The sequence below is a fragment of the Podarcis muralis genome, chromosome 7 (assembly GCF_964188315.1).
Source record: "Podarcis muralis chromosome 7, rPodMur119.hap1.1, whole genome shotgun sequence".
Classification (NCBI taxonomy): Eukaryota; Metazoa; Chordata; class Lepidosauria; order Squamata; family Lacertidae; genus Podarcis; species Podarcis muralis.
In genome coordinates this window covers 33,620,971-33,634,100 of record NC_135661.1, presented here as the reverse complement: position 1 = coordinate 33,634,100, position 13,130 = coordinate 33,620,971, and the positions used below count along the sequence as shown (strand labels likewise).

At 47.2% G+C, this 13,130-nt stretch overlaps 1 protein-coding gene across 1 annotated transcript; it reads right to left on the bottom strand.

Annotated features, from left to right (window-relative positions):
- Nucleotides 1–1,073: 1,073 nt before the first annotated feature.
- On the bottom strand, nt 1,074–13,090 carry LOC114602249 (borealin-2-like). Its single transcript, XM_028740234.2, has 10 exons — nt 12,205–13,090; nt 11,245–11,373; nt 8,937–8,989; nt 7,730–7,790; nt 5,529–5,605; nt 4,508–4,575; nt 2,673–2,774; nt 2,016–2,145; nt 1,492–1,578; nt 1,074–1,231 (listed from the first exon to the last, which is right to left on the bottom strand). Exons 1-10 carry the CDS (start codon nt 12,338–12,340, stop codon nt 1,190–1,192), a joined length of 885 nt encoding a protein of 294 aa, XP_028596067.2. The 5' UTR covers nt 12,341–13,090; the 3' UTR covers nt 1,074–1,189.
- Nucleotides 13,091–13,130: the final 40 nt, after the last annotated feature.

Genomic DNA, 13,130 nt, shown 5'->3' with positions numbered 1-13,130 from the left:
TTCTAAAAGCAGGACTTAACATGGGAATATCCCTGCTGCAAAACTTCCATTAGGTTCTTGGAAACCATCCAGGCTACACTGCTGGAATATTTCTCCAGCCATTTTAGTTCAGCCAGACTGTTTTTAGACAGCCTTAACTTAATGCAGGGAGCAACACGGCATCTGCTGTTAGCTAGGAGCTTGCTGCGAGTTAGATCACTGGTCCAGGTGCAAAAACAAACTACAACACTGGATGTCGTAAGGTTGGTGTTAAAGGCGACACAATAGAGCCATGCAAGATCAGGCAATGTGTGGAGAAAGTGGATAGAGGGAAGCTTTTGTCTCCATCTCTTTACACTGGAATTCAGTGACCGTCAATGAAGCTGAATGGTGGAAGATTTGGAACAGACAAAAGGTTGTACCTCTAGCTGTTGATGGCTTCACATGGTGCTCTGCTGGCTGGCTCTGATGGGAGTTGGAGTCCCAACTGTCTCTGGAGGACCACACAGGGGCCCCATCCCTCACTGAAGTAGAACTTTCAGCAGATGAGGAGACAATACACTTTAGAAGGAAGCTCCACTGGCTTCCATATAGGATCATGGTCTCCAATTAAGCCCTGGTCATATATTTATGGAACAATGTAGAACCAGACCACAGGAAAGTACCCTACCACCACATCCTCCAACTTGGTCTAGTGACATCTGGGTTTAAATATGCTTTGGATCAGGGCACTCCAATAGATATGGATGCAGCAAGGGAGCCAGTGTGGTGTAGTGGTTAAGAGTGGTGGACTTGTAATCTGGTGAACCGGGTTCGATTCCCCACTGCTTCACATGCAGCTGCTGGGTGACCTTGGGCTAGTCACACTTCTCTGAAGTCTCAGCCTCACTCACCTCACAGAGTGTTTGTTATGGGGGAGGAAGGGAAAGGAGAATGTTAGCCACTTGGAGACTCCTTAGGGTAGTGATAAAGCGGGATATCAAATCCAAACTCCTTTATATCTGAACTATGGGGCACAACAAACATATAGCCCATGTATGGCACTCTTTTAGAGCAAGCACCATTCACCCTGAAATAATGCCAGCAAGCCTCTATAGAGAAATAACAAGTTTAATAGTACTTAAAAAAAAAGCCTATCTATTTAAACATAAGGAACCAAGGATATTCAGATCCAAGAATGAAAAAAGGTTGTTTATGGAGTCCATCAACATCACTTAACGGTTGCTTTTCCGCAAAGGACTGTCAACTGGTTCTAAGGAAGGGGGGAAAGAAAAAAAAGCATGGGCAATTGATGGAGCTCTCCAAGCATCCCTCTGAACCACCAAAAGTCCAGATTCTATGCAAGGAATGCCTTACACAGAAGTATTTCTGAGAACTACCTGCATGGATTTTTCAGACCTGAGAAGGAACAGTGCAGATTGGCACAGCTGACAACGATGTTATGACGAACCCTGCCAGCCCCCCCTGCGGGGACACAGCCATTTCCAAGGTTTATTTGTTCTGCACACTTACCACAAGGCTGTGGATATGCTGGACGGTGTCCTCATTCAATAATTCCACATTGACGTTCTGGAGGTCATCGCCAGCTGAGCAGAGAGTCTGAACAAGAGCAGAGAGTTGTTGTTTGTACCATCACGCATGTTATTGCTTCATGTCACATAGAGAAAGTGGGCAGAGAAAAGTTTCTCTCCCTCTTTCCTAACACTAGAACTCATGGTTATCCAATATAGCTGAACGTTGGAAGAGTCAGGGCGTAGGACTTCTTCATGCAGCGCAGTTGAACTATGGAACACTCTCCCACAGGAAGAAGCGATGGCCACCAAACTGGATGGTTATAAAAGTTGATTAGACAAATTCGTGGCAGAGAGGGCTACTGGTGGCTACCTAGCCCTGGTGGCTATGCTCTGCCTCCACAGCTGGAAGCAGCAATGAAAGGGGTTTGGGAGACGTCCTTAATTTTTGGATGTGTGTCTCAACCTGGACGCATTTATATTTGCAAATCAAAGATTCACAGCCCTCCTCGGCTGATACAGTACCTTCCCATCAGACAAAGGGATGTTGACAAAGGGAACTGAGCTTTCGTGGGGCATCGACATACTCCGGAGCGTCACCGCCTGCGTTCTCTCTGAGGCAGATGCACTTTTGGAGAGACCCCTTTGTGGAAATCTAGGCACCAGAAAGGGGTGGGGAAGGGGGGTGGAGGAGAGGGAAGGCGGTTCAGGAAAGGGCAAAACAACTGACCGAGGAGATGACGCAAGAAGGGGTCCAGACATTTGGCGATGTTTGAGGAGGTTAGTTTTAAGGAAAAGGTAAGACGAGCCATGACAGAGGTGCATGGAATTGCACACGGTGCATAGAAAGTGGACAGAGGTAAGTTTTTCTCTCTCTCTCATAATGCATTACAATTTAGCAATATCCAATGAAACTGAATGTTGGGAGATTTGGGACAGAGGAAAGGAAGTACCAGCTCAAACCTCTTCCCACACTGAGCTTCTCAGGTAGACTGGAAGGGAACAAAGGCTTGATTATCTAGTTCTTCCCAAGGTGAGGGAAAGGGGGCATAGCTAGACCTGGCAGGACAGCTTACTTGATTGTATTAACCCCTTCATGCATTCATTGGACTTAAGTAGGTTGGGCTGTTTGAGTCTTGGTTGTCCCACAATATTTATATCCTTAAAAACAGCATGGCTTGCCTTTTAGAGCCCAACGAGATGCACTTGGAAGCAGACACTGGCCTCTCCCGCATCGAGGTGGATCGCTCAATGGTTCTCCCGTTTGGGGTGGCGTATGCAGACCTGATGGGACACAGGGGGCATTTACAGGATTTTAAGGTTGCAGCAGCAGTTCCTCCTATGCCTGTTCCTATGAGAATTCTCTATAAGGAGAGGTCAAATAGCAGACAGAATGATCACAAGGAGCGGAGCTGTTGCAGCTGCGGAGACTTCCCTGTGTAGTCCGTAGATCACTTCATGCTTCTCTTAGGTAGTTCATAACATTATAAAAAGATCAAAAGTACAAAGTAATGCCACATTTTAAAGCAAAAACAGAATGATTAGGGGGCAAAATTCTATTTAAACATCAAGATAAACCCAATTAACAGATATAATAACCCATGCTTTTTTCTGGGGTTACACAGGGATACGCATACCCCTAAACATTTTGTGAATCTTTGTACTTTTGTCCATTTACTGTATTTTTCCCCCCCAATTTGAACAATAAAGTGGTGATTATCTTGAATCAAAATGAGAGTACCCCTAAATATTTTTTTAGGGGGGGAAAGCACTGATCATAACTACTAGCAGATAAGAATAGCACATAATAACTAACTGATGATAATAATAATAATAGCAGATATTATCATTATTATTTATTTGCTTATTTATTACCTGCTCCTCACCCTAATAATAACTAATAGCACATAACAGCTACCAGCAGATTTAAAAGACAGAAATGCACTAGAGACAAGAAGTCCTACCCACCTAATATGCAAGCAGACAGAGATGCCTGGAAAACCACATTCAGTTCCCAAGGCCTGAGGTTTCTCAGCCATGAGCTACGTGACTGAGGACATGGACAGGTGTTTTTTTTAAAAGCTTCCTAGTACAACCATGAGGACTAGCAACCTGCTTTTTCTAAGACTATTTTCATAAGCAGCTTCATGAAGCCTCTTTTTAAAACAGTAGGCATTGGCCATCAACAGCCATCACTTACAAGGAGCAGAAGCAGCTTCCAGCCAGTTAAAAGCTCTAGTGATTTCACGTTTCAGCCTCCCCCATTGAAATACAGTGGTGCCTCGCAAGACGAAATTGATTCGTTCCGCGAGTTTTGTCGTCTTGCGATTTTTTTCGTCTTGCGAAGCACGGTGTCGGAAAAGTTTTGGAAAAGCTTCAAAAATTACCAAAGTCTTCAAAAACCTCAAAAAAGGCTACCACACCGCGTTCTATGAGTTGCTCCTCGAAGTCAAGTCGCAACTGTATTAACGGTGTTAAGAAAAAGGAAACAAACTTGCAAGACGTTTCCGTCTTGCGAAGCAAGCCCATAGGGAAAATCGTCTTGCGAAGCAGCTCAAAAAACAAAAAACCCTTTCGTCTTGCGAGTTTTCCGTCTTGCGAGGCATTCGTCTTGCGAGGTACCACTGTATGTAGAACTTGGTTTTTAGCTAGACAGCACCAAAGTTTACTGGGTGTTAGATATGGCGCAGGGGTCAGCAAACTTTTTCAGCAGGGGGCCGGTCCACTGTCCCTCAGACCTTGATTCCCGGACCATCCACGGGCCGGATTGAGAAGGCGATTGGGCCGGATCCGGCCCCTGAGCCTTAGTTTGCCTACCCATGGCATAGGCGTAGGGTCTCTTGTGCCATAGGCAGAGCTGCTCCTTTGAAAGCCAACGCACTTCGCTGCCTCACAAAAAGAACCAAAAACAATGTAGTAAGAATATAGGACCTTAAAACCATAGTCAAAACAAAAAAAATTCCTTCCAGTAGCACACGGCTACCCATCTGTAACTAAGAATATAGGGTTACTCTTACCTGGACGGAGTCCCTTGCTTGCCCTTTACGGCAGAAGCCAAGGAAGCCAGAGAATTTGTCTTAAATGCCTGCAAGAGTGTTAAGCAGCAAAACAGGGCATTAGGGCCACAAGGATATTCCATGGAAAAACCAAAGTTGTTTAGCATTCCTAAAAGTCACCCAATTCTCCACTGTTTGGAACAGCAATCTAATTTTTCAGATTTATAGGCAATGGGATGTTGAATAATGTGGGACTTGTATGTCTGTTTCCTCCTGCCAGCGAATAACCCCTGTGTGTCACACAAAGCATTTCCCAGCTCACATGCACTACCTCACACATAGAATGCTGCATAAGATCAGCATATACACCTTTTGTGCCCTGGTGCTAGTGTCAGAACTGAGGGGGGCAAGGGATTTCAGGTAGAGCCTGCCCCCACCCCAAGCACCTGACGGGATCTGATCTTGCCACGCACACACAATTCTCACGCTGACTTCTGTTGATGCTGACTGCACAGAGAACCTTGGGGGAATGGGCCCTTTGCCAATCTTGGGGGCCACTGAACATTCAACCTCACCAGGATCACTCCATTTCCAGGGTTGCAGAGACAAAGGACTCTCTAGGCCACACTGCTAAAGAGGGTAGCTTTGAATCAGCAAAAAAGTGTAGCGTGTCTTACATATAGGACCTGCAACAAAACAGTGAGAGTGCTCTCATGCACGTTTCTAGACTGCTGAGCCCTTTCCCAGGATATTCCGTTCCATTTCCAACCTCAATTTTGTTCCCAGGACACTCAGCATTGCATGTGCGTTCAGCGTACTCAGTTCTCGTTGAGCTATCTTCAGGTCATCCCTACCCTCTTAAGGTTTCCCCATCTAAGTTGTTGTGTGTGTGTTTTTGGTACATCCACAAACCTCCAGGTTCCTCAGAGCCACCTAACGTCTCCCTCTTGTGCATGGATAGTACTGTTTTGGCTACAGAAGGATCCACACTTAAGAGAATGAATTTGCTATGAGCACATATGGGATACTATTCCCCACTTACCTTTCGAGACAGTTTCCTGGCCGGAGCTCCACTCCCTTCTTCCTCTCCCTTGTATTCCACAATTGTCGTGACCTTAACTAGAAGGGGCAATTTGGTCAAGGGTTATTATAGGCATGTTATGCATGCATCTTACATCAGTCTCTCCAAAGCTATGGCAGGATACTTTGGCTTGGATCAAACTGTTAGGATTTTACGTAAGCCGATGCTGGCTAGTGTAATTAGTATAAATCACATGAGATGTCTGAGAAGAGTGTGGGAATGGAAGACTGTCTTATCTCTTCCGTCTGAGAGTGTTATTCGACTATACTTTCGTTTTTGCTGTATGCTTTCTGTTTCTGCCAGAGTTTGGAGAACACAGACGTGATTATGGATTCTCTGTATACCGTATTCTTCGCCCTATAGGACGCACTTTTCCCCCTCCAAAAATGAAGGGGAAATGTGTGTGCGTCCTATGGGGCGAATGCAGGCTTTCGCTGAAGCCTGGAGAGCGAGGGGGGTCGGTGCGCACCAACCCCTCTCGCTCTCCAGGCTTCAGGAAGCTATTCGCTAGCCATGGGAGACGCAGCTCTCCCACGGCTAGCGGAGAGCTTGCCTGCACCCAGAAGCTTGGGGCGCGCTGAGCTCAGCACGCCCCAAGCTTTGGGCTTCGCGCAGCACTCCGCTAGCCATGGGAGAGTTGCGCGGCTCTCCCACGGCTAGCGGATAGCAGCCTGTTCTGGGGGGTGGGGTCGGGGGAAGCTCGGGCTTCCCCCGCCCCAGCCCCGCACCTGGGGGGGGGGGAATACATTTTTTTTCTTTATTCCCCCCCCCCAAAAAAAAACCTAGGTGCGTCCTATGGGCCGAAAAATACGGTATATTGTGAATAAAACATGGTTTAGATCTACAGATGTTTCTATCTTCTTGCTCTGTGATGCCAGAAGACTTGTGTGCACTTTTCATATGAGAGGTGTCGCAGAGGGGCACTCCATTCCAGAGACATGCTTTACTGGGAGACGCTTGGAGGTACTGGGGTGTCTGCTGTCCCCCCAGGAGCGTTTGCCAACACAAACAGCGTCAGGTTTTGCACACTCATGAACTTTCCTCTTCTTCTGTCCCACGGGGAAGAAAGAACACTCCCAAGGGCCCATGGAAATAAAATGACTGCTCATAGCATAATGCCATTCCAGAAATCTATGGTGTGACCACATCTGAAATTTTATGTACTGTTCTGGTCGCCTCACCTCAAAAAGGATGTGGAGCGATCCGACTGCAAGGGGAAATGGCAGCACTGGGGTTTTTATTAGTTTAGGTAAAAGAGATAGCATGATAGAAGCTTATGAAATTATGAGTGGCATGGAGAAAGCAGATAAGGGAAAAAATTGTCTCCTTTCATCACACTAGAAGTCGTGGACATCCTATTAAGCTGAATATTGGAAGATTCACAGAGGAAGATAAGAGAAAAGACTTATTCATGCAGTGCATAGTTAAATTAAGGAACTCGATGCCACAGGAGGCAGAGAAGTCAAGCAACGTGAATGGCTTTAAAAGAGGATTGGACAAATTCATGGAGGTGGGGCTATTGAGGGCTACTAGCAATGAAGGCTACTAGCCATGATGGCTATAGTCTGTTTTCATGGTCGGAGGCAGTAAATGCTTCTGAATATCAGTTATTGGAAACAACAGGAGGGAAAGTATGCTCTTGTGTGGGGAGTCTGTTCCCACAGGCATCTAGTCCAGGAGGCTGGAGTAGATAGTAGATACCAACTGGTAAGCCAGCTCTTCTGCATTTTGGGCCCCAGATGTCTACTCCAAAGTCCAGCCCTGACAGCATCACTGCCATCGAACACTGACCTGCTTGGCATGGAACAGCAAGTCAAACCATGGCCAAGCACGAACATTCTCAAACCATAGTTTAGCATGTTCCCAGAGAGGAGACTGCACCCAGTTTGTTTCTCCTCTGCTACTCCATCTGAGAGCTAAGCTGTGGTTTGGCTTAGCATATCCTCCACATCCAGGTTCCCAGATTTATTTTGATCCAAACAAACCTTGGCTACTACTACTGTAGTTAGATAAACCACAAGCCCTGATCTGGAGGATATGCTAAGCCAAACCATGGTTTGGCACAGCTGTAGAGGGACTGAGAAGCAGCAGCAGCGATCTCCCTTGCGTGAAACTGGGCAACCCTCCCTCCAAGCAATGTTAAGCTTGGAAGGTCAGCTCACCTCGTTTGCTGTTGGTCCTCACTAGTCTGGGAGTTGGCATATCTGCTGCGCAGCAATCATTCTGTGGACAGGAGGGAGAAAGAGGTGGTATTATCAGGCCAGAATCTCTGTCGTGGGTTTGGGTGCTGGAACCAAAGAGTTGGACACATGGAAGAATGTCAGAAGAGGCAGGAGTCGGGGGCATGTGGAAATCACCTATGAAAAATCTTCCCTCTGGAGCAGAGTCATCATCCCATGGGAAGTTGACTTATACTGAGACAGACCAATGGTCCATTTATCTCAGTATTGTCTGCACTGACTGACAGCAGTTCTCCAAGATACCAGGCAGGAGATATTTCCCAGCCCTACCAAGAGATGCCAGGAATTGAATCTGGGACCTTCTGCATGCAAAGCAGATGTTCTATCAATGATCTACTTAGAATCATAGAATTGTAGAGTTGGAAGGGATCCAGGGGGGGGGGGGGCATCTAATTCAACTCTCTGCAATGCAGAAATCAACACTAAGCCTCCTCCCATCCACTTTGAAACCATTCTGGACCTTGCTTAGCTTTGCAAATGTGCTAGCAGTTTTATTCCCCAAAGGACCTGGGACAAATATCACAGGCCACCCAGAGCTTGCCAGAGCTTTGACAAATGGGGCTGGCTTCTACTCCAATGTGCCTCTCCCACCCACTATTTAAAACTGCTTTCTCACCGCTTCCAGTGGTGTCCAAACTTTTTTCAATGAGGGCCAGATTTGATGAAGTGAGGGGCCGTGACCTTTTTTTAAAGGACTGAAGTTGTTGAGCTTTTGTTAGGATTTTACCCCAAAGTTGTTGAGCTTTTTTTAGGGTTGAAGTTGTTGAGAGTTTTTTTTAGGATTTTACCCCAGGAAACAAACTGCCAAATTAGGCCCCCAAAACAGACTTTGGACATGCCTGGCTTACACCTACGAAATAAGGCATTCTGGTAAGGTGACACAGATCTGGCACCTGCATTCTCCTGGGTCATATCACGCAGAATTCCTTGCTCTGAGAAAGGAATCCCTTTTATTAAGGGGTGGACAAAAGGAGGAGGAGTGGGGGCAGTGCAATACTTTGCACTACTGTAGGCTTTGGGGCAGTTGCCCCAATCTGCCACAACCTGAGAGCAGCATTGCTCAAGAGGCATAAGGATCTGTTACTGGGTTTTTTAAAAAAGCATTTCCATGTTACTTGGCCATACTTACTGCCATGGCAGTGGCGATGACTGTGGCAGCGGCAGCTTCTTCTTCCTTAAGATCTGTGGTACAGAGACAGGCAATTATACCAAGGCAGTTGCCAATTAATCAAAGGTACTAGCTTCTTATCAATCACACATTCTTTATAAAATAAAGGTTGGAGCAAAATATGAGCACAAGAAGAGCCTGCTGGATCAGGCCAATGGCCCATCTAGTCCAGTATCCTGTTCTCACAGCAGCCAACCAGATACCTGTAAGCGGGACCCGAGCACAAGAGCACTCTTCCCTCCTGTAGTTTCCAGCAACTGGTATAAGGAAGCATTAATGCTTCTGACCATGGAAGCAGCGCATAGTTGTAATGGCTGGTAGCCATTAGTACTCTTCTCCACAAATCTGCCTAATCTAAGTTGGTGGCTATCATGTGGGAGGGAGTCCCACAGTTTAACAATGCGCTGCATGAAAAAGTACTAAGAACTGGGAAGGGTAAAAGGAAGGTATTAAAATTGCACATAGTTAAGATATGGTGTTTGTTGATGACCACCAACTAAGGTGGCTTTACAAAGGAGTTAGACAAATTCGTGGAGGAGAGGGGCCATCAACAGGTACAAGACAATGGCTTTATATTGCTTCCAATATCAGGGGCATTATGCCTCTGAATATAGCTGCTGAGGAGCACTATTGAGAAGAATGCAATTGCACTGGGGAAGAATGCAATTGCACCTGGGTCTTGCTTTGGGGCTTTAGGCTTTTGGTTGGCCACTGTGAGCAGGGCCGGCTTATCCATATGCGCTCTCAGGGGCACCAGGCCGAGAGTCCGGGGCCTGAGAGTTGAGTCCAGGGAAGTTGGAGCGCCGCGATGGGCTTTTCTGCTGCGGGCGGCCCTGCGCCGCGAGTTCGGGAGCGACCGAGCCAGCGAGACACTGAGGCGGCCGGCTGTCTCCGCCCTCCTGCACACTGGGACTGGGCAACTGGGGGGAGGGGCCGGGTAGATCTTTGCACCCTAGCGCCGCATATGCTTAAGACAGCCCTGACTGTGAGAACAGGATTCTGGACTCGATGGGCCACTGGCCTGGTCCAGCACATTCTTCTTATGTTTTATTAGCAGGCTTGTATCTGACTTTGTGCAGGTAGTCTTAAGTAACCAAAAAACTGTGTAGTTGTGAATTCAGCAGTTAAAATCTGTGTGGTTATAAAGGCTCAGTCACGATTCATAATGGCAAGCAATCTTATCCAAACATAAATGAAAACCAGCTCCTTGATCTCAGGATCCATCATGCAAAATTTGGTTGGGATATCTTAAGAGGTGTCCGAATGCACAACAAACAACAAGAAACCACTTTTCAAAATATATATTAGATGATGGGGGCCAAATGCAGCCTTCCAGGTCTCTATCCCTGGCACTCAGGAGTCTCCCTAGGCCACACATCCCTCACTGCCCTTGCTTTGCACCCTCCTTGTACTCTGATCGTGCTTCCTGCTTGCCTGGGTGGAGGGCAGAGATGGGTGTGTGAGTGTGTGCAGAAACTAGCCTACTGTGCAAAGGTAAAATTGACATTAGTGGCTACCTATTTTAGAGTGGTTTAACAGTCCATCCTTCTTCCAAGGGAACTCTGGGAATTGTAGTTAAACCACAGAGCCTAGGACTTGCCGATCAGAAGGTCGGTGGTTCGAATCCCCGCAATGGGGTGAGCTCCTGTTGCTCGGTCCCTGCTCCTGCCAACCTAGCAGTTCGAAAGCACGGCAGAGTGCAAGTAGATGAATAGGTACCACTCCGGTGGGAAGGTAAACGGTGTTTCCATGCTCTGCTCTGGTTCGCCAGAAGTGTCTCAGTCATGCTGGCCACATGACCCGGAAGCTGTATGCCGGCTCCCTCAGCCAATAAAGCGAGATGAGCGCTGCAACCCCAGAGTCGGCCACGACTGGACCTAATGGTCAGGGGTCCCTTTACCTTTACTATTTTAAAGTGGTTTAACACTCCATCCTTCTTCCAAGGGAACTCTGGGAATTGTAGTTCTGAGAGGGAAATAGGCATCTCCTACCCACTCTGAGCAGCCTAAGCCAACCACAGTTCCCAGAGTTCTTTAGAGGAAGCCCTGACTATCTAAAGTGGTGTGATACTGCTTTAACTGTATAGTACAGATGGGGACTTAGTTGGGAGCAAGCCCCATTGAGAAAGTGGCTGAGCAAAGTCACGAGGACCTATCTGCATGATAATTCACTCAACACAATTCTAACCACGTCTACTCAGAAGTATATCTGTCTGAATTCAACAAGTCTTACTCCCAGCAGGTAAGTGGGGTTGGGATAGCAGCCTCACCAATCAAGTCTTCCCTCCTCATTTTTCTCATGACCACCGGCATGGCCAGCAGCTCCACCTGGAATGCCTTCTCAGCTGTCTGCAGAAGCGAAGCCAGCTCTTTCTTCAAATCTCGCAGGTTTTCCTTTGCTTGGAGAAAGGGAGAAGGACAGAGGAAGCTGCCTTATGCGGTATCAGTCCATTCGTCTATCTATCTCAGTATTGTCTACACTGACTGGCAGCAGTTCTCCAGGCTGTGTTCTCTCTCCCAGGTCTACCTGCAGAAGCCAGAGGTTTAGACCTGGGACATTCTGCATGCAACAAAGATGCTCTAACCACTGGACAATATGGCCCTTGGCAGAAACACAGCACTGCAAGACCCTGAAATTAATAACCAAGTGAAGCAGCTAGAACTGAGGCATTTCTGTCCTTTGGGAGACAAAATTGCTAGCACATTTACAAAGCTAAGCAAGGTCCAGAATGGTATGGATGGGGGACTGAGTGTTGAGACTCATGCATTGCAGCGGGTTGGACTAGATGACCCTTGGAGATCCCTTTCAAGTCTCCAGTTCTATGATTCTATTCTTCTAAGCCCCACTCCTTGCTTTTCACTCCACTTCTTCAAGATTCATTTATTTAAGCACCACTTTTTCCTCCATGGACCTCAAGGTGGCTTATACATGGTTCTCCCCCTTCTCACTTAATCCTCACTGAAAGGCAGTGATCGAGCAGGGCTTTGGACCCTGGTGTCTCCCAGCACCCTGCCCCAGCCTTTCTCAACCTTGGGTCCCAGATGTTGTTGGGACTACAACTCCCATCATCCCTGACCACTGGCCCTACTAGCTAGGGATGATGGGAGTTGTAGTCCAACGAAATCCGGGGACCCAAGGTTGAGAAAGGCGGCTCTTACCGCTACGCCAGGCTGGCTCACATTTACTCACTCAGCCCACCCTTTTTGCCCGCCCCATCCCGAGGCCTCACCCTGGTGCTGGAAATCCCGCAGAAAGAGACTGATGCGCTGGTCCCTCTGCTCCTTGCTCAAGAGGCTCCGATCCGACTCCACGCCGGAGTCCGCGCTGCGCTTCTTCGCCTCGTTCAGGTGTTTCCTTAGCGCCATGTCTCGCTCCCAGCTTACAAATCGGGAAAGCCCAGAAAGGAGAAAGCATCTCTCTCTCGGTGGATTTATTGCAGTTCCCCGCCCTGGCTGTGGACACGCCCACTTAGGACCCTGGAGAAAGGGGTGGGCGCTGATTGCAGGTGCAAGGCACGCTCTTTCCCTGAGGAAACCAAATCTAGCCCTGGGGATGGAGGAATCAGCTGCAGGGAGCTGCTCCTTTGTGGGTGCATTTAGCTCTCCCAGTTTATTGAAAGAAGGGGTGTTTTCACAACAGACTTGGCTTAAAAAAAAAGTGGGAGGCTCAATTCCTGGATTAATTTTCCTCCATTAATGTCTACTTTTTCCTAGATATCTCAGCATGGTGGTGCAGTGATAGATTTCACCTGCTGAATTTCACAGTTGTTAAAAGGCACTGGAGTAGATATTGTTGCATGTGAAAAAATGGCTGTATTCAGTTGGGTTTACTCAAGAATAACTGTTTAGGGCCACAACCACGGGGTAGTTTTGCCAGTGTCTAATTTTTTTTTTTTTTTTACAAGAGTTTTGTTGGCCTAATGACTGAGACAGAAAGGTGCTTGGCAATCTAGATGGCCATTTTTGCTCGTTTTCTCCCTTGCATCCTAGTGGGCTGTGTTGCTTTAAAAAAAAAACACCTGTGGCAGATTTTACCCTCATCTATAAGAGCCTTGCTGCATCAGACCAACTCTCTAACTCTATATATGCTAGCTTCTTATGTTCCTAAGTGTCAGCTGTGAGAAAGAAGGCTTTTGGAAAACTCATTAAAATATAG